The following is a 25,398-nucleotide window of genomic DNA, read 5'->3' as shown; positions in this document are numbered from 1 at the left end:
TTTTCTTTTTCCCCTTTTTCAACATGGTGTTCCCCATCACATTCCTCAGTGCTGATGCAGGAGAAGTGCATGCTCTTGCCAGCAGCAGGGATTTGAACCTGTGCTGTGAATACATGTCCTGCACATCCCACGGCCTGAGCTGTGCAGAGGAAGAGGAAGGCCCAGCACAGAGAGCCTGGGCACGTTACAAACACTGTGCTGCAACCAGGGCACGCGGGGAATCGTCATGCACTGGGCACTGCTGTCAGAGTAGCTCAGTGCCAAGAGGGGTGGCTGCGCAGTGGATGCCCCCCTCAGAAAGCTGCAAGCATTGGGCAGGTGCTGCAAAAGACATGGTAATCTTACATGGCATTACAGCACTCCTTTCAGTTCACAAATGAATGCTATAAAACGTAAACATATTAATCTCTTCATTCAAAATATCTGCACTGCCACTGGCTACAATTCAAGAAGTTTCAAGGGCATAAAGAACATTACTTCCCCCCCCCTCTGATAAAGAATATTTCTGTCTCTTACTGTCAGCAGGCCAGCAATGTAAATGAACATTTGAAAGTCACTGTACAACTAAGTCATTGTATACGCTCAGATTAAAAAGAGCAAAACCAAATGCAAATAGGAAGCTTGAACTTCTTGGTAAAAGGGAACAGAAGTGAAAATATGAAGAAGCCACAAACAGTAATAAAATGGGTAAGCCCATGTTAGACCAGATCCAGTCCTGGTCTGAACCTGCACATACATAATTCCACCAGTTCTGTTAGTCATTGTGCTCATAAAAATAAACCCAAAGCTTTTCAAGCAACAGTTGAAGTTCAAGTGAAAACTTTTCAGCTTATAAAATTTACCAGATTCCTTTTAGATATTCAAACAGGTTAATTACTCAAATCAAAACATTAAACACAATGTCAAGAGTTCTCGAAAGCAATCACTTATCCATGACATCTCAAGGTTTTTATCATCCTAGTTAAAACACCTTTGAGGGGCCCCACTTTCAGGAGAGAGGGAAAAAAAAAAAAAGTTCCTTTCCAGAGACCTCCAGTGAAGTGACCCAGAGATGCTCACGTCCCCTGTCAACCCACCCTAACTCAGAATCTGAGTATTTCAGAAGTTTTGAAAGTTACCCCTGGAACTCTGACAGCGACAAGCAACCAAGAACCATTTACTCCCTGCAAAATTGACTTTACAAAGATGATCACTAGCAAAAAGGTTCAGCTCTAACTTAGACAATACTAGCGGAACAATTGTGTTTTTATATCCCTTGCAGAATGCATTTTCCCAACAACCATTTTTTCCCTGTGAACACCACTCTCCAAATATTTAGCCTGTTCCTCATCTACAGGACAGTGGTAGAGTGCAACTGCAACTCCGTCTCCAGGAAATACACATAAAGCTGATTCATTATCTTAAAATGCTGCTTTTATTTCTGCTCATTAAAAGCACATTTCAGATCCCTGCACTGAATACATAGCCAATGTGCTCTGGACACAAATTAAAGCACTGGGTTTCAGTTCTCTACTTTTCTCATTTCAGTTGCATTTGCTGCCCACATGAATTCTCCATTTTAGTGAGAGCTGTATCAGACCTGAGGTAGAAATCAGAAAATGCTCTGGATAAAATCCTCTTTTTCTTTCTCTCTCCCCCTGTGATCTCTGACACTTCATGCAATTGCACCTGATGTCAGACTCAATCAAAACAGAACTGCTGCAGAGTCTCCCCCCCATCACTTATTTCTACTATCACTATGATTTCTAAACAAAAAGCTGTCTGAAACTTTCAATTTTTGAATGAGACTGAACAAAGGAAAAGCAGACTCCTGCCTAACCTAGATTTTGGGAGTTACATCCCACACCAACAGCAACCTCTCCGCAGAAACGGAACAAAAACCAGTTATTCTGTATATCTCATACCCCAGCACGCCGAGTGATTCAGAAGAGAAGGAAAGCAAGTGAGCTTAGGTAATGCATGTGTTAGACAGTCCTCACCTTTAGGGAGTCAAAGCAGGCAATAACTCGACCATTTTCCACATGGCAACTCCGTGACGGGTGGGCGAACTTGCACTCTGCATCAGACCGAGAACAAGTACCTCTCTGAAACTCTCGACACACTTCTAATGTCAGCCATTTTGTATCACGAACCAGGGAAACGTTTACAGCCATATTAAAAACAAAAATTAAAATGCAAGCAATCACACCCTTCTTTAGGGCAATATTTACTGCTGATCTTTTTTTTCTTTTTTTTTTAAAAAAAGGGTAAAAAAGTGAATTCAAGTTAAATGTGAAGAAATAACTAACTTGTTGCTTTGGTAGAACTCCTATTCATCAGCACTTAGGTTTTCATTTAAGTCAAATCGTGTTTGTTTAAACAAGAATTAAACATAAAGCCAATCATAAAATAGAAATCTTATCAGAATAACTGAAAATCAAATTAGAGGCCAGCTCCTAAAAGTGCAATTGTAGAAGTTAAAATATAAGTGTTATATTTTGTGCCACTGCCTAAGTTACTTGAAAATAACTGGCAGACTTTCAAAAGAATTCTGTGCTCTCCAGTTAATGGTTTCAATTATTCTTGCAAAAAGCATATGCTGCTGGCAGCACTTCAGTTTGTGGAATGGTCTCGGTCCTTAGGGGGAAAACTTTTTTTTTTTCCTTCTTTTTCTTGCTTCTAAAAATTACGGTTCACGAGCATCAAAACAAGCAGAAGGATGTTAGATTTTTTTTTTTCCTTTTTTAAAATATTTGCTACATACTCGGGGAAGAAAAATGGCTGAGCAAACTGTGTGTAAATGGGGAGCAAAAAAAAAAAAAAAAAAAAAAGGAAGAGGATGGATGAGTTGCCGTCAGGGTATGAACTGCAAGCAACGCCAAATTAAAAAGAAAGGGGGGCAAAGGGGGAAGAGAGAGGCAGCCCTAGACAGAAATCCAAGCAGCGGTGGCTTCAGGAAAGGCACTTTTCAGCAACCTGCAGGAAAAAGAGAAATAGAATCAGCTACAACAAGACAATCGCCCCCTTTCCGAACTCGAGCTGTGAGCAGCAGCCGTACTCGCTGGAGAGGGGCTCCCCAGACACTGACAGTGCGGCACAGTGCAGTCAGCCATTGTAGATAAAAAGGGCATTTCCCACATGAAGCTGCGCATGGTAGGAGGAAGCAACCAATTGGATTTACTGTTGCAGCAGAAGGGCTGGGCAGCCACCCAATAAAAGAGAATGTTTCACATCGATCTCTTCTGGCAGACGTTCATTTTTGTGCCCACTGCACAGAAAATGCCTCGCTCTGACGCCGCCGGCCTCCGGCACTACCGGGGACGCAGCTCGGCGTCGGGCATTGGGCACCGCCGGCTGCTGCCAGCCCCGCTGTGCCACCACCCGCACACCCACGCACCCACCCTGAGACCCCACTGGGCACCCCACACCCCGACACCCGTGGCTGCGACCCCACAACTGCCTGCGAGCCTCCGCCAGCAGGCAGCCGGCCGGGAGCGGCACCAGCGGGCAGCCCTTCCAGACAAAGGAGGGGTATTTCGCTGTTGGGTCTTTCTTGATATGTGTATTTTTTCCATTAATCTTCCCCCCTCCTTCCCCCTTCTGTAGGAAGCGTGCTGGCAGGAAGAGCAGCCGGTGGCTCTCTTGTATACAAAGCAGAAGGAGCTGCCACAGCTCAGCCCTCCAACTGCTCTAAGGTGTTGTGCTTAACCCGTTGCTGGCTGCAGCAGCGGTCTGGGATGTCACCTGAGCACAAACTACCGATTCACAAATTTGGAACCTGCAAAAACACATAGCAAACCTGACGGGGAAACCTGAGCCACACGCAAGGGGAAAATATTAACTCGTTGTTCACAGCCGTGCTTTTCTGTGAGACTAAAGACAACTCTAATTACTCCAGTCCCAGCAACTTGCAAGCAATTCCCAGAACATCTCTGTTCAGGGTGTCCTTGCCATCCATTAAAATGTTAAGCCATCCTTAGAGTTTTCCATTCTCATATTTCATGTACCGACGCCATCTGATAGGAGTGGGCTGTTTCTGAGTCCCCCAAATCCAGCCCTTTATCATTCTAACGTGCTGCCGTTCCCTCTTGCAGACACTTAATGGGTGCAGCATGTTGCTCGTGTGACTGCTATTAAGACTTCAAACTTCTGCACAAGAGCCTTCAACTACAAGAAAAGGAAGCTTAAATTCCTCTTATTATTGGTGTGTTATTGCAATTACGCTGATTGGTAACTGAAACCTACTGGAGCTGGAACAGTCAAACAATGCTACCAAGGAAGGAGTGTGGGAAGATGCTGTCATCAGCTGCAGGGGGTGGGGCAGGGAGGCTGTTTGATTCATGGATTGAATTATTTCACATTAAAAACAACATTTGCTAAACCTACATTACAAGTATTTTCTAGGCTAATTGAAGCCAAGTTCATAACAGAAACTGCCCAGATTTCTGCGTTCAGGATGGCACCTTCAGCACAAAGATTCAGCGAACCCATGCTTCTGGAAAGACCTCTGCATTTTTGCACATCAGGTGGGGAACAGACTGCAAAGATCAGATTTGCTAGGCATGTTTTAAACTTCAAAGCAAAAGAAAAAAAAAAAAACATATCTAGCCACGCTCATGTCTTCTGGGTTTCGTAAGAAACAGAGATGCTCTCAATCAATTCTGATTTTGCGAGTGGGGCAAATCTATACATGAATCCCACTTGCTGATTTCTGGGCTCCCAGTTCAAATGAGCTCAGTACGCAGGAAAAGCTGCGCAGAAACCTTTCTGCAGAGAGCTAGGGACAGGCTGGGTGCAGCTCTTCAAAACGAGCTAGAACAGGTCAAATATGGGTGGGGATTAGAAGGAATGCTCTCAGGAGCTGTTCTGAGCAGACTGAAATCTTGTGGATGAGCTGCCTATTCTGCACCTTCACACTCCTGGGGAAGCGAGGGTCTGAACTTCACACAGCCACAGCCAGGTGTACAGGCAGCAGAGCAACTGCCACTTCCCAGCCCTTTCACCTTGAGAAATCCCTAAGACCACAACAAAGGAAACGTTCATCTTGCTGTCGCCTGCCCATGTAGCTCAGGAACACACGTGTGCACCCACGGGCTTCACAGGCACTCGCATGCAGTAAGCTGTTCTGAGAATCCTCCCGACGAAGAGAAGCACGTTAATGGAAGGTAAGTCACGTGAATCCCAGGAAACGCTGAGCTACAGAGACCAAAACACTCAGATACACGTGACACGACTGATGTTTTCTCTTAAAACCATTATGAAAAAAAAAAAAAACTATGAAGAAACATTTGTTGATGTTCTACTGATAGAAACAGAAAGGGGACCCCTGCCCCACGCCCTGCAGAAGAGCACAGTGGTGTGCTCAACAGGCCAGAGCAGGACACAAGGAATACTCGGTGCCACAGAAACCACCCACCTCTCTGCAGGCGGGCAGGCTACCATCTCAGACCCTAGCACAAAGGCTCCTGTACTGGGGGAGCTAAATAAATTATGTTAATACCAGGGCATCGGTTTTGCTGCCTGCTTGACAAAGGGCAAAGCACAGGCGAGGCGCACGCTGCCCCAGCTCGCTCGCTTGTTATGGGCTCAGGAGAGCGCACACGCTTCACTCCGAGCACACCGACAGGCTGATGGGAAAGGAGAGAGCTGAAGCCTGTACTTAAGTGCTTTGCTGAATTGGGGCCTAAATAAATGAATCTGGTCCCCAGGTTTATTGAGGCCGGGAGAGGAGCAAGCGCAGACAGAAGTCATCGTGTTCAGGCTTATGTGACTGCAGCCCAGAGGAGTACGAGCTAAGATTTTCTGCAAGTCAACAAATACAGTTCTGTCAATGTTTGGATTATTGCAAATTCCCTCTCCATGTGGCCACAGGGAAAGCCTAAAACGTGTGCTTTCTAGGCTGACATCACACAGAGGCTTCGTAACACTGCAGTGAGACTCCGTGCAGACTGCCAGAAGATAAAAACATCTGACAGAAACCCACCCCTGATGCTCTAAAGTTTCACTTCTCTGCGTTTCAACTCCTGGCAGCAAACAATTGCAACCATTCTCACCACGATACATCTTTACAACTCCGCATTACCCTGTTTTTGGAATTGGCATTTTAGTCACTTTGTTCTCCCACTTACTTCAAACAGGAGGAATAAAAGCATCCATGCCAAAACCAACATAACAAGGTTACAAAGTAGCTCCACAAAACACTGGTTTCGTTAGCTTGCAGGAAATACAACAAAGGGTAGGTGCTGCCTTTTGAACCCTTCCCAGCGCTGCTGCTCAGCAAGCCAGATTTGTCTGGCAGGGCTCAGCTCCTTCACTACCAGATGGACTGATCTAGTTGCAACTGCAGCAGCAGCAAAACTGAAAAAAAAAAAAAAAAAAAAAAAAAGCAGCAAAAGAGAGAAAGTCCAGTGTCTTTTTTATCCCTTTAAGGAAAAAATAACCCTAAAGCCCCTGCTCCAGGGCCTCTTGCTGGGCCAGGCACTAATTGCCTGAAATGAAGCAGGACAGGGGCTTGCTCCAGACATCAGACCCAGTCCTGCAGCTACCGAAGGGACCAGGACAAGGGCAGTGTCATGAGCGAAGGTCACGGCAGAGCTTGCCTGTGGCAGGACCGAGATGCCCTCGCTGCTTGAGGTAACGTGAGGACAAGTGTATTCACTGAACCGTTGAATTCCTCCTGCTTTCCATGAAACCGATCCCCTTCCACTGCCACCCCCCATGGATGTCAGCTCATGAGCATGCTTCCTGACAGCCAAGTTCGGAGATGGTAATTTATGTGACAGGGTGGATTCAAGCAGCTTCCATGTATAAATGATGCTATTTAAGGAGCTGGGTCGGTCATGTCCCCCCCCTTTTTTCTGTGTGTTTTTTTTGTTTGTTTGTTTGTTTTGTTTGTTTTTCTCCTTCAGAAATACAAAAATGACTCAGTAAAAGCAGCAAGGTGGGGTTGCATGTTAATGGTTCCTCAACAATTTCCAGGTCATGACTGCTCAGCTGAGAAGCAGAAGTGCTTTCATCCAAGCTGACAGTCCCGGTGAGGGAGAACGGCAGCTATCTCCCTTCAGCTGAAGGGAGCCAGGGCAGACAGTGAGGGGGCACTGGAGCTTTCTCAAAGCCAAGCTCCAGCGATGCTCTTTCTTTGCTGCAGCCAGCACTCTCCATGCTCCTTTCCTCAACATGAGCCTCCAGCACTTCCCGGAGGAATGAAGGACACGTTCCCATGAGTCTGAGCTCGGCTCTGTACTGCCAGACAGCAGCACACTTTATGCAGTTTTGCAAGTTGTTGGTCTGAGCTTTCAGTGACAAGCCAGCCTGGATGGGTAAATACCTTGTTTCACTGCAGCAATAAACTCTGCTCTTCAGCCAGCAAAACTTTTTTTTTTTTTTTTCCTATGGCTTTTTCCTCAAAGAACGAAATTCATCTGACAGCACAAATGACAGCATCACTCTTCATTCCTTGCACCTATAGATGGTTCTGTAACCTCGGCGTTTCACTGCGCTCTGATGGGTGCAGAAAAGCTTAGTGCACCCACTCCTCCCTCCTTGGATAAGCCGGGATGGTGAAACCCCTCCTTCACAGACTGAAGTGACACAATTTCAGTGACAAAAAATATCTTCCAAATAAACGCTGTGTTCCTGGAAATACTGCGTGGCAAAGAGAAACAGGAACAATAAAAATAGCACATTGAACTATTTTGTTCTGAAAGAGAAACAAAGGCCTTCAGAACACTGCTACCATCCACCAGCATTTTTTGCATACCCACAGAAAACCAAGCCTGAGCATCTTCCCCAGTTCTTTCTTTCTCCTCCACTTTCCCAGCAGTAATAAAGAAGGACATGGGAAGCTGCATCTTGATCTTCAGAGGAACCAAGAAGGCACAGCCAAAGACAAGATTTTGCTGGGGAGTGCTGCACTGGTACATTTATTGGCAGTCATGCGTGACAAAAGGTAAGCCACATTTGTAGGGAGCTTTCATAGTCAGTGAGGGGAAAAAGAAAAAATCACGTATCTTCATTCAGGACCTACCAAGCCAGGAATACGATGATATTAGTTCAGTTCTCTGACATCAGAGAAATTCAGTTTGAGCCTCACAAGAGCCCATGGCAAGTGAGGCACTGTCATGACTAGATCACAGAGCAGCTCTGCTTCTCTTGGGAGTGGTTCACAAGTGGAACTGGCAAGGTTGTACCACAGAAATAACCCCCGTAAGATCAAGGATCACAGATCCTCCACTACGCAAGTCCAGATTAGCAGGGCTCTTACCCTACATCACATAAAAATCAGCAGCATTCAAGTTGCTGTAGACTCAAATTCCTGTGCCAGTGCCAGCAGCGTGTAGGCAGTGGGCCGGGTGCCACCCCCGGGCCCGCACACTCCATGTGCTAGGAACAGAGGGATCTGTGCAAGCGGCCGGCTTCCCGACAGCTCTGCTCCTTGCCTCTGCACCTAACGGGCTGCAGGATACAGCCTGAAGAAAGTCCGTGTATCTGCTGCCACCTGCAAGAGGTATTTTTTTACTTTCAAATAAGAAAATACTCTATTTATCACTCTGGCTCTTATACTTTAAAGCAAACACTTTAGGAGCTCAGTAGACACTTTGAATATTTCCTTTGTGAACAGTCTGTACCTGGACACTTTCTCCCTCAGGGAACAGTTTACTTAATTTAAGGTAGACCTTCATAGCTAGTAAAAAAGACAAAAAAAGACATTTTTCCTTCTACGAGTTAATCAGAAAGAGCAGATTCTCTACTGTGGCCACGCATGGAAAGTTTCTGTTCAAGGCCTAATTGCAGATGTAGGGGGCCATGAATCACCAAGGATCACACTGTGTGCCCAAGAGTCAGCTTCAGCCCTCATTGCTGTCTGTTCAGAAAAGGACAGACAAACCCAGAAACCACACACTCAAATAAAACACCCCCAACGCTGCTGCAACACAAAAGCCTCACTGACAGGATACAAACCAAGGACAGAAGTGGCTGTGCACAAAAGCCGGATGCTTGGGCATGTAAATACCACACTCAAAGAGCCACTAACGACTCAGCCCTGTTGCCCCACACTCACTCATGTCTATGGCTTGGAGTAACTTTACGAAGTGTGGGTTCCCAAGTCATGACCTCTGTGGAAAGAGCAGCATGAGGAAAATCCTTCCGCTCCTCAGCAGCTGCAGTTGCACATACTGCATCCCATGTCTTGGAAAGCTTGCCAAGAAGCACCTTGCTAAAGGATTTATGGCACCCCAGAAGACAGACGTGATGCTCTGCAGGGACAACAGTGCTTTGTGCTGGTGTCCTCCGGAAAATGGATCATCCATCACTCGCCTCTGGATGCTACACGCTGCTCATAATGGCTCTGGCATGACCTAGGCACTTCTCTTACTGGGAGAAGGAAAAAAAAAATCCCACGAGATAAAATAAAGCACTGTGAGGGAGGGAAGTGCTTCAGTGCAGAGAAAAAATATAAATAAACTTTGGGAACTTTATCCTCCATTACACACATGCAATTCTTCACATTTAAAACCTGCAGCAAACAATCACAGGAAAAATAATTGCCAGATCTAATGAAACATTTGGGAAAAAATTGTTTCTGAAATCTATCATTCTTCCCTGTGGAGCTCCTACTCCCTCAGCCACCTGAAATCCTCATACTCTGTTTTTCTTCATCACCAACCTCCACCACCTCCTGTCCAGTTCAAGTTCAAAGAACACCTCTCCCCTTTGCACCTGCAGGACTAGCTCTTCTCCTAAATGCTTCCACGGGCAAAAGGCTTACAGCTACTTGCCACTATCTGCTGGGAAATTCTAAGACAAAAAGGTATTACAAACGTATTACGGTTTAAGGATCCATTTTATTTGTTTACCTCTGAACAAAGCGAGAGAAGCTACTATACTGGACCCACACGTGTGCCTAGCAGAACAAATGTCTTTCCATAGGGTGTTTCAGGACAGTGTGTGGTACAGTGGTTCAAAGGAAACTTCTCCCTGCTTTGCTGAACAGATTTATTGTTAGAATTAACAACCCCACCGCCACAGTCATCTCTGTTCTTTCGGGCTTTTGATTTCCTCCTATCAGCTTATTTGGGACCAGTTGGAGGACAGGACTGTGGTGCTTTCTGCTATGAGTGATGGAGACCGCCTGCACCCCGAGGTGAGGTATGGGTGTTCCCGAGGGATGCTCTGCTGAGCATGCAGTGAAGCAGGAGCATTGCTCAAGCATCGTTCCAGCACATGGGAGGCAGCTTCCCGGGACCAGGGAGTATGTTAGAGCAAGGTGGTTAACCCAAAAGCAGCATTTCCTCTGTCGCACAGAAACAGCTGTGATGCTGCTGTGAACTGGTGCTAAAATCCCCTTCGCTGCCAGCACTGCTAGGAAGGGGTTAGGACCACAATTACACCATCTGCAAACACAAAAAAAGAAAGGGGAAAAAAAAAGTTGGCAGGGATCTCTGGAGGTCAGCTAATCCACACCCCAGCTCAAAGCACAGCCAGCTTCAGAGGTAGATGCTTCCATCTCCAAGCACAAAGAGAGATGTCTCACACAAAGAGAGCTCAATTGAGTCAAACAGATTTACAGAGGAGACAGGAAAGGCCAAGGCTCATTAAGGCTTGTTCCCCACCACGTAATCATAAGAAATAGGATCAAGCAGATGTATCCCACAATCTATCTGATTATCCTGCTCAGTGCTCAAGAAACCCCCAAGGTCCTTGCCAATCAGCTAAGTGTCCGCGCGTGTTTGGGCAGGCCGACAGGGACATGGCTGAGGGGAAGGAATAGGAATCCCTTCACTGAATTGCCCTTTGTGGGATTCTGCTGGCACAACAGTGACCTACGAGCCTTTCCTAAGCTTTGAGCGTGGCCGTAGCCCTTGAGCCAGACAATATATGCCACCAAACAGCAGAAGTACTGAAATCTGAGGCCTGTTCGGTCATTCACAGCGCTGCACAGAAGGCCTTGAGCTTCAGGAAGGTAGCAGCCTTACTGCATGGGGCAGGCTCAGCAGGTCTGGTGCTCCATGGGTGCCTCTGCCCACGTGCACGTCCTTGCACCTCAAACATCCTCACTGCTCCCCTCTAATCTAGGGGATGGCCTGCTGAGCGCCAGCACTGTGCTCCCCAGCACAGCCACCAAATCTCCGCCCCAGCCTCAGAAGACGGCCACGGGGAACAACAACTTGCACACCTGCAACACCGAGGGTCCTGCAGGAGTGAGATGAGGCCTCCTCACAAGAAAGAGCTGAGGAAAAACGCTGCAGGGTCAGCACAGTTATGGCTATGACCAGCCCACTCTGGACTTGCCAATTATGCAAAGCCTGGTGCTCCAGGAGATGGATTTTCTCCAAGAAGCAAGCCATCACCTCCAGGGGAGTAACAGGGAGGCATTTCCCTTTCAGGTCTCACGCCACATCTCCTCAAAGTAAATGTGCTCTTACACGCACACACCCCCGTCGGTTCACACAGTAACACGTTAGTTCTGCCCTACCTGGTGAAAACAGGTCTGCAGAGGGAGGATACAGCCACTTGTGCAGTGGTTTGAATTCTCGCAGCTGGAGGAATTCGCGGAAAACAAAAATAGTTTTTCTTTTAACATTCTTTGTACTGAGCGCTTGGATAAGCCATAAGTAACCTGGCAGTGAACCAGTTTGGTACAAACACAGAGCACCAGAACACAATGCAGTCATCACAAAGCCATTGCTCTGGGCCAGACAGTAATTTTCCCCTTCGCACAGGGCAGGCCTCCAAAGTCTTTATGCTACTACATTCAAGTCCATCTGAATTACATGATGTGTTATAAAATGAGGAGTCATGCGCAATAACGAACGTACCTGTCACTTCTGAGCTACACAGAAGGGCACAGAGCATACAAAGGTACTGAAGAACCATTTGTGAAACAATTCAGGACTCAGGAAAAGGAAAGCCTTGAATTATTCCTCAGCTCAAACCTGTAGCAGCATCTTCAGGTAGCAAATCAAATAAGCAATGACAGAAGGAAATGGAAAGAGAGGTAACAAGAGCATCCAAGATAATTAGGATAATTTCTTTCAGGATTAAAAAAAAAAAAAAACACAACTGATAGGAAACCAGGAAAAGCAAACAGCTCAGAGCTTACTTTCCACTTCCATGTGCTAGTGAAAATCCAGAGCAGCCTCATCCCAAGCCCCAGAGGCATTATTTTCACACCTGCTGTTGCCACAGGATAGGTGCTCTAGCCTGCAAGTGCCAGACTCTGGAGACAGAGCCTCAAACCCCACCTCAGCCATGGGTGCCAGAAGTGACACGGGACAAGTTGCTCAACCTCTCTGCAAATGGAGGCTGTTACTTCCTTATCCCCTCCACGACGTTTGGCCCGTGAAACCCAGGAACAGCAACTGGGCATTAAGAAATGCCTACGGTAAAGGCTGTATAAGCACTAGATGAAGGGATCGCTCGGACCCCATGGCCATTACAGCGTGAAACAGGATATAGAAAGGGAGGAGGGGAAGCATGCACACACACCTGCCCCATTAATCCAGCAGGCTGCAACAGGATGAAAGGCATGTCCAACAGCTCCAGTCTTGCTTGCACAGCAATAAACACCCTGCTGGCATGGCAGGGAAGCACTGCTGCAGTACACGTGGGGGAAGAGCCAAGCAGAGAGGCATGTGGAAGGTTTAGGTGCCAGTTTTGGAAGTGTACTTCTGGCATCCAGTGCCACCTGCTTGGCTTGGGCCCAGGGGCTGCCCGCCTGGTGTTCTTGTGGGACAGGGAATGGCTGGGGAGCTGCACAGAGAGGAGCCAACAGAGCTAAGCCCTGAAAAAAGGCAAGGAGAAGCCAAAGTCACCCTTGAGGCACTTTCCAAGCTGTTTAGAATTAGCGTGTTGGCCTCTCTTGCCTTCCACACACCCCAAAATCTATTATTCATTGCTCTTCATCTCACTGCCAGGTAGATGAATCAACTTTCCAGTGACTGAACATCCTCCGTTGTCTCTAAGATGCCTGAGTCACGGACTTCAGCTGAAGTCCTCAGATCTTCAATTATCTCACCTTCCTGTATCCACACCGTGATGGCCTCCAACTTCTCCCCCATGGAAATCTTGGTGACCTGAATTACTTCCAAGTTCCCACGTAACACCTGTGGCATTCTTTTCTTCCAGAAAACATCTGACTTAATATGAAACCACTGAATCAGAACCAGAAGGTGGGCTCCAGCTAGCCAGGGTCCATGTCCAGATGAGTGGTGTCTTCTACCTGCCCTGTCCTTCCTGCCAGCACCCTGCAGCCCCCAGCTACTTTGGGTCAGCAGCAAGGTAGACACACAGGCACCCCCCCCTGCTTTGTTTGGTGCCTGCCAGCTGACTTTAAAAGCAGCAGATGAAAACTAAATGGGGATATTTTCCCCCAGACCCTGAGCACACACTCAGAACCTCCATCAGTGCTTTTATTTCCTTCCCCTAAGAGAAGGAGCTTGGGTGATGGCAGAGGGAAGAGGGGATAGATGGCAAGAGGAGTCTTTGTTTTAATTGGCTGCTGTTAAGAACATTAGAAGGATGTTTGAAGGAGAATGATTGCGGGCAGAGTGCAGAGGAGGTAATCAAAGGTGTCCGACAAACTGAATTTATGATGTGGCTTAGCAATCCATCACCTGGCTATCATTCCTACGTACATGCACACACATAAGCCTCAAAAACATATTTAGCTTGGGGGTCTGGAGAAACAAAAGCCTCTTTTCTTGCAACCCCAGGTAGCAGCCACTTTGCTCCTTTTAACATTACAGAAGCTTTTTTATTTCAAACTGGGGAGGCAAATCAGATCTAAAGGATAAAAATTGTTTTAAATTCTTCTAAGTGTGAAGATAACTTTGTTTACAAAAGGCATACAAGGGAACATATGCATACAGCACAAACTCAGCTGTGGAAATTTGGCTCCCTGCAATTCCCTGTGATATAGATGCATTTTTTCCAGAGGAAGTCTAATGGTCTTGTTTGTTTTCACCACTAATGGAGGAGTTCAATGAAATTTTCTATTGGGAAAGTCTAATGAGGTCACAACAACAGAACAGAGTAACTAGGAAGGAATGTCCTTGCATTTTATTTTTAGAATAAGGATAAAGGTGGGGCTTTGCAAGAGACAGGGGATGGGCCTGCTTTAGCGCACATGGCCAGGCTGGAACGCTTGGTCCTGTGAGACTGGGGGGGGGTGTTGAGTTTGTTTGTTTTTGCAACAGCAAAGCTCTTCCTGAAATCTGCAGCAAGAGAGCAGGAGAGTCCAACATGGAGAAGAGCAGTGTGATGCCCAGATGCTTGGGTAGGAACAGCCACAGGGATCGATTGCAGCTGAGCAGCTCTTAGCCACATGAGCAGAGAACGCTCTCCCCTCCTGGACTCGTTTCCTTTTGCTTTGCTGCAAAGATGAGTACCTTCAGTAGCTCCAGTGAACCTGAGATCTCTACTTCTGCACATTAAGGGGAATCCAGGTTACAGCAGGACGAGCATTGTAGAGAAAAGCAAGGAAAGCACGACATGGCAGAGCAGGGGGGCACAGCTCACCAACACGCTGCAAACAGAGCATCCTGCACCACGGCAGGGAACGGAATTTGGTCTATTGTTAAGCGTTGAGGCTGGGTGTCAAAATGCAGCGAGACAGCCTCAGGGAGAGACAGCCAGAATGAGACCGAAAATGAAAAGGAAGAAACAAAACTCAATAAAAGAACCAAGGTGGAGCGGGAAGTGGCTTGACTGGGATAAACAGGTAAGGAGGAAAAAGGGTGCATCCAAGAGCAAGCAGGCCACGGTCTGTTTCCTGGCACTGGCTAATCTGATTGGCATGGAGATACAAGAAACAGAGGCTTAAATAGCTCATGGGAGCAGATCTTCAGCAGGGGAGGGCCGTCATCACTCAGCAATTAACTCCGTCACAGGCTCTGCCCCACGGAGCACGGAGTTATTCAGCGAGGCTCTGCCCCTAAACCAAAAGCAGGGACCTGACCCTGCCGAGCACAACCAATGCAGAACAAAGGAGAACAAGATTAAGCGCCTTTGTAAGGGTTAACAGACAATAGAGAACAAGCTGTTCCATGTGTTCAGGTCAGGAAAAACAGGACTGGGGCTTGACACAGGCACAGCGCACGCATTGCTGCTGCCCTGCCAGGATCACCAGAGCCCAAGCGCAGGAGCACTCTGAGGGTCCTCACCTTCACGTGAGCACAGCCAGGGCTAGCCCAGGGGGTTGTCTGGTAGGGGTATGGTTTGGGGAGAATCAGGGCTTTCAGGAACAGACTCCAAGCAACCAGAGGCCGGCATCTGTGCTCTGCTCCTTGTCATTCTCTCTAGGGAAGGAATAAAGGGTGGCAAAGCGTGCGGGATGAAGGGCAAAGCACCCCCTCAGCCCTCCTGTGCTGCCTAGAGCTGCTGGTCTCCTACTCATACTGAAGAAAGATGTAGGTGGAAGAACCCAGCAGACTGGAACCAGAATCACAGAAACAACCCGGGGAAGGCAAGACGCTGCTCTTTGATGGGCAGTCACGGGAGGCTGCACTTGCCTCCCAGCACACAAGTCCTCCAACATGATGCTTCTGAGCAGTATGTTGTCTGCAAGTCTCTTCTGCTCCTGTCTGCAAGCAGGTGCAGGCAGAGAGGGAACATCCCCCTGAGCAGCACACTGTGCTCAGCTGAATCTGGGGAGCCTCTCCAGCATTACAGATTACAAAGGTGAGGTTGAGGGCAGGACAGGTATAGGAGCAGCAGCGTTGTATGTACAGCACAGGGCACAGCAACGGGTCAGACTGTCAGAAAAACTCCCCAGGTTCACACCTTCCTGCCCCAACAAGGAGCACAGCACCTCGCCAGCCTCCCACAGAGCAGGTTGCTCTTTTCCTTGTACCAGAACCTTTGCCCCCAAACTCCAATCCTCACTGCGGCAGTGCCAGCACAGGACAGTGCAGCTCAGAGCACCCCTGAGGAAGGGGGCAGATAGGGGTGGAGGACTGGCCCTCCTTCCCCCTGGAGCCCAGCAGCCACCCAAAAGTTATGAGGCAGCCACATGTGATCTCCCAGCGTGACACTCACCCAGCCACCCACTATTTTTAACTCGGAGGATTTCCTGAGCCTGCTGTGGTTGGCCTGCTCGGTATTCCCCAACCAGCTCCCCACTGAGTGCTTGTCCGGTCTCCCCATCACTTGTGCAAGCTTTGTGCATCGCTGGCCTCTCTCAGCAAGGATCTCAACAGCTCCTCTGTGAAGGAGGATGATGAAGCTCCTCTGGAGCCTTCGCCCACAGTCACGCTTTGATCTCCCTGCCCCCTGCACTTTTATGATATGCTGCAGGCTGAGCACCAGTCTCTTCTCAGAGAGATCTCTTTTTAGGGACTCCCAGTTAAAGTTTATGTACGGCAGTCTGTAAAGCTTGCTTTTGTCTTAGATAAAGAGGAGTGTCAGGGTGACACAGAGCAATCTTGAGATGAAATGTCATAATTTCCAACCATTTGGGGACGCTCACTGCAGCAAGTCTCATTTGCAATGTCAGATCTGGGAGCAAACTTGCAATTAAAAAAAAAATATTAAGAGTGACCTTGAAAACAAGGGCTACAATATAACTAACCCACCTTCAGGATTTGTTAATAAAGAAGCTCTTCTGTGGGCTACAGCACAAGGGCACTTTTTCCAAAGATCTGCCTCTGCCCAGTTATGCCAGTGGAAATTTTAGGGACCTTTACACAAAGGCACCAGGAGAGCATTGCCCTGCAGACACCTCCCTGCCCACTCTTCACCCTCCACTCTTCAAGGAGCAGGGTAAGCTCCAGCCTTGCCAAGTCCACGGGTAAGGCAGGGCTTGCAATTAAGCAATAATGATCCCAATCACAAGGCATTTCCAAGGGACTGATGACCGGCTGGGTGGGGTTACATTACAATCCATTAACCTAATCAGCATTTAAACCTCAAGAACTACACAGCACAGGCTGCCACCAGGATTATAAAACAAAGTGAGAACCTACTCTTGAAACATGCGTCTTTCAAGGCTTTGGAGAGCCTTACAGCTACGTCTTCACAGATAATCACATCACAGGTACAGGACAAGGTTAGGAAATAAATGCCCAGGGCTAATGAGCAAGTTCATTCATCTTATCCAGCACAGTAGTGTTTCCCCCCTCCACCTCATGGTAATGTTACCTTGACAGGTACAGAGCCCAGAGCAAATTCTACGTCTGTCCTATGTTCTGAATTATCCCTTTAGGGATTAGAGCAAAGATACATATTTGGGGAATGGGTACTGTGGTGCTTCCTATAGACTCCCACGTGGCTTGCGGCATCAGAAAATTAAGCTGACTGGAAGAGCAAAGCCTGACGCTGCCCCACAAAGCAGGACTTGTTTGGTACCATTACTCACAGGCCAGTTAAACTATGAAGTTGCTACTCCACACCCTTTTCTACATATTTACAGATTGTAGGGCGAGGGAAAAAAAAAAATACACAAATTTCAAAGACACATCCTGGAAATCCTATGTGCCCTCGGACACTCCATACATCCCACTGGATGTAGAGCCGAGCCTAACTTCACCTCTCCTTAATTGCTACTCTACGAGCTCCCAAAGCATTGATCTTTGATCCCATTGAGCATTGATCCCAAAGCCTTTGCTCTTATTGACTAGCTGGGATATCACTGAAACATGGTGGTGGTTGATAAGTAATATTTTTTTCCCCCTTTCTCCTGGGGAGGTTTTTGCATGGGATACTTGCTGCTGGGGTGGGCTTTGACACGCTGCCCTCACTTCTCTGAGGGCTGGCCAGCCAACACGAGGACCTCAGGCATAGACGTGCATGCACATGGATGGATCAAGTACAAGGGACCTACCAGGACAAAGCCAGCCTGATGTTGAGCACTGCAGCCAGGAGTTTGCAGCTTTCTCATCACTCTCCTCTTTTTGTGATTTTAGTTGCTAGTTCCGTGCATTCCCCACTCTCTGCACAATTTCTGCCCAGTCAGGGGCTCTGCTTGCAGACAGGAGGGCTCTTTTTGTCTGGATCTTTGTTCTGTCAGCATCCTCTAAATATCATTCCCTTAACACCTGATTTAATATTGCAACCCCTTTAATTATACACAATGGAGATTTTATTGGGAATCTGATTATTGTTTGAAAGTCTGAGCATTTCATCCCAGCCTCAGAATTGATCTATTGACTGCTTTCAAATCTCCCATTTTAATTTAACATTTAACACTTTATACCCACATTAATTACACTCCCCATGATCAATATTAACAAACACCATCTCTGACCCTCTCCCAGTATCCCTCCAAAAAAGCCCTGGGAGACCTTGCCCCGACAAAACTCGCAAGAGGGATTCTGGAACGTGGGCATTTATGGCACTCATCTCTTCAGTGGGTGAGGGCGAGAAAGAAAAGCCCATGGTACCGAGTAAGTAGTGAGAACCTGCACTAGCAGATAGCTGCAGAGCTGGGCGAAACACTGACTTGATTTCAGCAGGGGAAGCAACTGCCAGCCCACGCGGAGCCGGGCAGGCACAGACCCCACACCGGCGGCAGCACAGGGACTGGCCAGGCCCCAGGACATGCCGAGCGGAGGCTCCGGCCAGCTCAGGGTCCATCTGTCCCACCCCCGTCTCAACTGGAGAGGGACCAGGCTCTGATGTGGGGAGCCACCATTTATAGGCTCTGTAGTAACTCCTGCCCACTCGGAAGAGCAGGTGAGCTGTACTTGGCTGGGTTCAGAGCTGCACGCAGGAACTGGAGCACGGGAGATGCTGACAGCGAAGTTGGGGAAAACAAAGCTTTGCCAGCTCAGAATCTCCCGGCATGTAACGTGCACTGTGCCAGCCTGCAGGTCGAGGTCCCTCTGCTTGCCTCACCACAGCACAACGTGGAGTGCAAGGCACTCTGAGATGCTGTGCCGTCCTGCCCCACAGCTCTGCCCCTGGGGATCCAGGAACACAAGCTTTCTGCAGGGGTTTACCAGGGGGCTGGACAGTCCAAGTTCAGACCCAGCTCCAGAGAAGCAGATGCCTAGGTTTGTGAGTAAAAGAAAACAAAAAACAAACCAACAAAAAAACAAAACACGCATTTTCACAGAGCAATAATGCCACCCTCCTCCACACTAGTGTTTTCCTATCAATCTTCCTTGTTACTACTTCCTGTGCCTGCAACAGAGCAGAGCTCTTGTTAGAAGACACAAACTGCGTGGACTAATTAAGGAAGACACCCACCATGCTGCCTTTATATCCAGCCACTGCCAGGCCTCCAAGAGAAGGTGGCTGCTACAAGGCACTGGAAAAGTTCAGCTCAGGCAGGACAGTACCAGATTTCTTCTCCAGATCACAGAAAAAAAAAATAACTCAACGAGTTTGCGAAGAGTCAGGTGCTCCTTTTACCCTGTCCATGATGCATTTGTGTTTCTACGTTGCAAATGGAGGTGGAGTAAGAAGATCACATCCCCAGTGCTGCAGGAAACAATATTTGTCCGTGAATAATTTCTCCAGCATATTAAGCACAAGTCATTCTTATGCAAAGGCTGCCCTGTACAGCTGCCAAGGTCAGTAAGACCTTGCTTTATTTGCTGCATAAGGGCTGGCTGTGCAAGTTTTACCTTGTACATATATTTCCATGCCTTCTCGTCTTAGATTTCCCTGCTGCTAGTGCCTATGCATCTTGCTGTCTGTTCAGTAGGTCATGCTACCATCTCTGGCTGCTGCTAATGACTACCCAATATCCAATCCTCCAGTACAGTCAAAATTCCAGCAAGCCATTTTGTACGGTATGTTTAATTCAAAGACACCAAGGACAATATTGAATAACAATTTTCAAGGAAAACATGCTCCACAGCTTTTGCTAACAACATCAGTATGCTTCTATTTTCAGGGGGTCTTGACCCGTTATCCAGTCACACAGCCATCACTGTTCACATTCTAGTATCTACATACAGACGATTTTTTGTGCAGGGGTTGCATTCAACCAAGAGGCACTGCCTGCAAACACAAGCTCTGGATTACAATACCAGTGAGTGTACATTTCTGTAAGCAGCCAAGTATGTGCACTTACTGTGCAGCTTGAATCTGAATATTCAGAGTGGCAAGGCACTGGCACAGGCTGCCCAGAGAAGCTGTGGATGCTCCATCCTCAGATGTGTTCAAGGTTGGACGAGGTCCTGGGCAACCTGATCTAGCAGGTGGCATCCCAGCCCATGGCAGGGGGGTCAGAACTGAGTGGACTTTAAGGTCCCTTCCAAGCCAAGCCATCCTATGATGATTCTACAAAAAAGATGCCAGGGTCTGAAAATAAGGCCCTACACTTTTTAAAGTGCAGGCACTATTATTTTTTTTTCCTGGAAAATTACCAGCAGCTATACCCAGACTAAGGACCCTTCCCCCTGCCCCAGTTTACTAAATGCTGTAACACTGCAGGGGCAACAGACAAACTTTCATATTTACACAACAAAGAAAAATAATATTTTGAGCTTGTATACCCTTGTGGTATTATGAAGGACTCGAACATCAAGAAACTTTAATCCAAGCTTTAGTCCCTTTGCAGAAGAGAGATAAGTGCCCTGCCTGAGGTCAGTGGTTGGGTAGGAAAACTTCCCGAAAAAGACAGGCTGTTGGGAAGCATGCTGCCCTGCCCCATCCTCTCTATGGGCTAGACCCGTAAAAATGGGGAGATGGCAAGCAAAAGTGTCCCCTACATCCCTGACCTTCCAGGAAAAGTGCAGCACAGCACCTAGTGACAGCACTTCTTCACTCTGCTGGCTTATTGCAGGTTGCACCTCACCACACCTGATCTCCCACGGCAGCATTCAGTGTGGAGCTCTTGCTTATCAGCATCTGATGCAAACAGGTTTCCAGTCCAAGAGGAGATCTGGTCCAGTAAGAACAGGAAGCCAGGGCTCAGGATGAGTGTTCACACATCCTTCCTCCAGCCCAGAAACCACGCGCTGTATACTCACACCAAGTGCTATGTGCTCCTCAGGGCAGAAACCCTCTCCCCTTTTATTCTGCAGCAGACTGATCTTGGTACGAACCCACAGCCACCGCCGTAACACAAATCATCACTCAAGCTTAACACACACACACACACACACTGGTGCCAGAAGTTTCTCAAACGGAGATCAGCAGCATTATAATGAGGCTGTACAGAGGGGTTAAGAAGCACTGCTGAAAAGGGATGCAAACATATGGACTTTAGGCTCTGAGCAAGCACACTGCCATACGTGCAGCTCAAAAGGTTAGCATCGCTTACGAGCAAGAACTGTCTGGCTGAATGTACTGCCTTTGTTAAACTGAGAACAGCTACATGATAGAGTGGACTAATTAACTGCATTTTACTTTTGGGGACCCAGGCTTAAATCCTGGCTCTTGTCACAGCTGAAAATGAATTTAGGGACTACAATGAGAGCTGAGATCATTTATTTTCCACAAAATCATCAAACAATTGCCACTCTCCTGACAGAGAGGCCCAGAACTCTATGCAAGGGTATTAGTGCTTGTGCTGTGATTTCCCCAAGTATAAAAGTTATTAACGGACCGATGTGAACAGTTACCACAACGATCAGTGCCATTCAGCTGGACTGAGCACCTGAATGTGAAGAGCATTGCCACGTAACATTGGGGGCACTTCATGGTACAGTGCTGTGCAGATGGCAAATCCTATAGAAAGTATCATTTGGCAGGATTTTAAATTAAATTTTCATACCAATTCATATACCCCTTAAATTTAGAGGGGCAAAACACAGCCCTGGTGTAACTCTAGCTACTTCACTGGAAAACCACCAGGTCTGATCTAATTTCCCCACTTCCTCCCAGCCGAAGGCCACTCGGAGTTGGTAGGGAAGTCAGTACTTTCCCCATCAAGTAATTCTCTATTTTTATCTTGCTAAGAAAGGTTTTCATTTAGAAACTTTAGAGACTCCCGCTTCAGGGAGAAACCAAGAACCCTTTTCCTCTCAGATTCTTACTACATGAATTTTCATCTAATCAAATAAGCCATTTTTCCATGATGATTTCTTTCAGTGGAAGAGTCAGAACAGTGGACCAGTCCCTGAATACTTCCAATCAAATAAACATGAATACCTGGGGAGCTGCAGTCAGACTGTACCAGTGTCCCCAGGGAGAAAATCCAAGCCCTTCCATGGAGCCAGGCTACAGGCCAGCCCAGGCAGCTCAGACACAGCCACTCGAGTTGGGAAGCTGATGGCAGCTGGACACCTCTTTCACAAGGCTGGCAGCAGACTGCAGACCTCCCTGAACACACTCCAAGCCTGCTTGAGCCCCAGTTCCCTCCTGGCTCACTGTCCCCTCCTAGGAAAGCACTGAAAAGACCAACTGATTGCATTCTTGACTGTGGTGGCAGCACCAAGCTCCTTCATTGAGTTTGCAGTATGTCATTTCACCTCTCCATGCTTCAGTTCACCTATCCCAAATGATGGCGATCCTCTGCGTTAAACCCTTTGGAACGCAGCACGTTCAAAATATAAGTTCAGTAGCAGCTAGTGATAGCGAACCTCAGTTTGGAAACAAGATGATGCCCTATTAAAGCACAAGGGTTATTGCTTCAGAAGTGCTATCGCCTTCTTTCCTCCTCTGAGCAAAGAAACAGTCTCCAGCACCCTCAGCAGCCAGCACAACTGAGGGTGGGCAGGAAGATTCAACAGAGGTCAAAAGGAACACAGAAATGTTTTCTGAAGCAGCCTCTGGCACATAATGCTCAGCAATACAGCACTTTTCATCTGCACCCAGCAAAAGGCCCAGACATTTAACCCTTTAGCAGAACAAAGCAAGGGGTGGGTGCTGTCTTTGCCATGGGGTTTTAGAGCAAGCCAAAGGCTTGCAAGGAAGGCTTTCCTTGAACAGGAGAAGGAAAACGCTCAAGTCAGACTTCTATCCACAGAGTCACAGACTTGGAGGAAATGGATGAATCAGAAAACATTTGTGAACCAAGGAAGAAGGGAACAGCAGCCACAGCACTCCGGAGGCTCACAGAGAAACCAGGCGACCAGGAGCTCTCAGACAGGGCAAGAGTCCCAAGGCCAAGCCAAATTCTGCAAGTATGGGCTCCACATCTCCCCCCGCCGTTATCTTCAAATCCTCTTTACGCTGCGGAGCTATTCTCCACCCTCCTTTGCTTTTAATCAGGCCTGACCTACAGATGTCAGCCTCATTTCGGCTAAGTAAACACAACTGCCACATCTAGGATGCTGTTACAGGAAAAACCTTACTTACGCTTTTGGCTGGATTCCAGAGCCTACTTCTTGGTCTAGACCTGACCTCGTTCCTTTTCTGCAAGCCTAATCCTTTACCTTAAGGGCACAGCGAACACACAGGGACTCCAACACGGGCCTGCCTATGCTCAGTCTCCCCTTCAGCCTGCAGAGCCATGAGACTCTTTTGATCACACTGCACAAATGCTAATGTTTATTGACAAAAGGCTCCCTTAGAACCTCACGTTGCTTAAAAGCACACACGCATTCAAGAGAGAGAAAGCAAATGGGAAACACTGGCTTTACCTTCTGCAAGGTAAATCCCCATCCTAGCACTTGCACGACAGGACATGAACCTTCAATTAACAGTCCCAGAAGTTATCTCAAATGCAGCCCTGGCTGCACACAGAAGGATCTGCTACATCCAGCTTCACCTAAAGGTTTTCATCCTTCAGCAAAGAGACATCAGTACAGTGCATTCATTTAGCACAAAGGACTTCAGACAGCTACCATGTCACCCTGTAACAGTACCTCACCAAGCCCAGCCCAGCTACTTGCTGCAATAGTACTTAAAAATTAAGAGCTAGCTCGTGGCTCTTACACCATCTCACATTCAGCATGTTCCTTTCTGTCCCCACACCATGCAGCCAACACGCAGGAGTTGCAGGCCAGGCCAGAGGCAGATGGACAATAGCTTGTCCTGTCTTGCCCAGACACATCATATAAGCAGGGTATTTGCCTCGGATCCTGTGGGGAACAATGGGAACACGGGCACGGTCCTGGCTGCACAGCACAAAGTCATGCTCCAACCCCAGAACACAGAGGCTCCTGCTGACACCCCTGACACTCCTCTCTGCCATGTTGCCATCCACCCAAACACCTTTCTTCTGGTTCAAGCCCCAGCCCTGCCTCTCCTTCCTACCCCTCTCCTCTATCTATTCCTTCACACAAGCTCCCCATCTTCACTCTCAGAGCTAAATATCCCCCCCGCAAAATCCTGACTCTCACCAACCTCATCTCCCTACTTGTTCAGTTTGCCATCAAATGTCTTGTGCCTTGGAAGCCTTCACCTGCAAAAAGAGACCTGCAAAATTTCCATTACCACAAAACCTTGACAGCCTGCGTGGCTCTGAGTGCCCAGCCTTCTGGGACCCCCATGCCTGTGCCTGGACACCCAGCCCTTGGGCACTGGCTCCCAGGAGCCTTCTGCCTTCTTATCCCACACCGAGCCTGGTCTGGGTTTGTGCTTCGGCCACCTCATGACCAGAAAACCTCGGCCCCAGTAGCATATCAACAACAGCAGTGGAAATGTCAACCTGTGAATGAGATATTAGCAACTAATCTGTTATCACCTTATTTGAGAAGGCAGCTAGCTAAGAAAAAAAAAAAAAAAAAAAAAAAAAAAACCAGCAACAAACTCACACCAACCTTCATGCAACACCAAAGGTGTTTTTCATCGTTCTCAAAGACATTTGCACGGTGTTTTCTACAAAAGTTTGTGGGAGGATGATCAAAACCCCAAGTACTTGTGTCTGACCTGATACTGAGCTAATATTTGGTGCATGGGAGCACAGCCTTGCACTAGGTGCACAGGAGCTGTAAACAAAACCCCACTGAGGCTAGGAGGAGCCTCCCGATCAAATTCTGAGCTCTACAACATTCCTCAAACGTGTGCTGCAAGAAAGCCTCCACACAGACTCACCTTTCATATCATGGGAGTAGGTGGGGGAGGGAGAGAAAAATAGATTAAAAACAAGATGCAGGCCAGATCCTCAGAAAACAAGAATCAGAGATGCTCTCCTAGTTTACACAACAACAGATTCGAGCCAAATGTGCTTTTTAAGTCCTTTCACAAAATATTTTGCCCTGCCTTTATGTCTGCAATGACTGCAAGCTAGGTAGTGTTTTTTTTCAGAGAAATTATTTATTCAGCTTTAGTGACTAACCTGAATTTTCAGATCGTTTCAAAAGAAAAACCGGAGCATTTCTTCACAAAAGGCAAGCAGCATTAGGTTTTTCTCTCACTTGTTTTACTTTTCTCCTCTACCTCTCAGCTGAAACTATGCTTCAAGGCCAAGTATCTCTACCTTTCATCTAATAAATAAACAAACTATATATTTCTCAACAAAAATGCTCTTCCCTATGCCTCTATGCCAGAAAATGGGATTGTTTTTTCAGCTCATCACTGAAGCCAAAGACTCTTTTACCAGTTTACCTAAAGTGGAATAAAATCCTTTTCTTTTTTAAT

The 25,398-nt window shown here is 47.4% G+C and overlaps 1 protein-coding gene across 5 annotated transcripts in view; it reads right to left on the bottom strand.

The window, feature by feature from the left end:
• MBNL3 (muscleblind like splicing regulator 3) overlaps window positions 1–25,398 on the bottom strand; it is a 98,694-nt gene that overhangs the window by 61,867 nt on the left and 11,429 nt on the right. For 3 of the 5 annotated variants that reach the window (XR_014318396.1, XM_082770685.1, XM_082770684.1), the window contains exon 2: window positions 1,980–2,955. The exons of the other annotated variants lie outside the window; for them this stretch is intronic. Coding sequence is in view for 2 of the 3 variants with exons in the window: in XM_082770685.1 (XP_082626811.1) it covers window positions 1,980–2,153 (174 nt within the window). In the remaining variant the exon portion in view is untranslated. The remainder of the gene's footprint in view (window positions 1–1,979; window positions 2,956–25,398) is intronic. 5 annotated transcript variants of the gene reach the window in all.

This window comes from Aythya marila, assembly GCF_965140915.1.
Source record: "Aythya marila genome assembly, chromosome: 13".
Lineage (NCBI taxonomy): Eukaryota > Metazoa > Chordata > Aves > Anseriformes > Anatidae > Aythya > Aythya marila.
The sequence above is the reverse complement of the archived record's forward strand: the minus strand, read 5'-3'. Positions and strand labels throughout refer to the sequence as shown.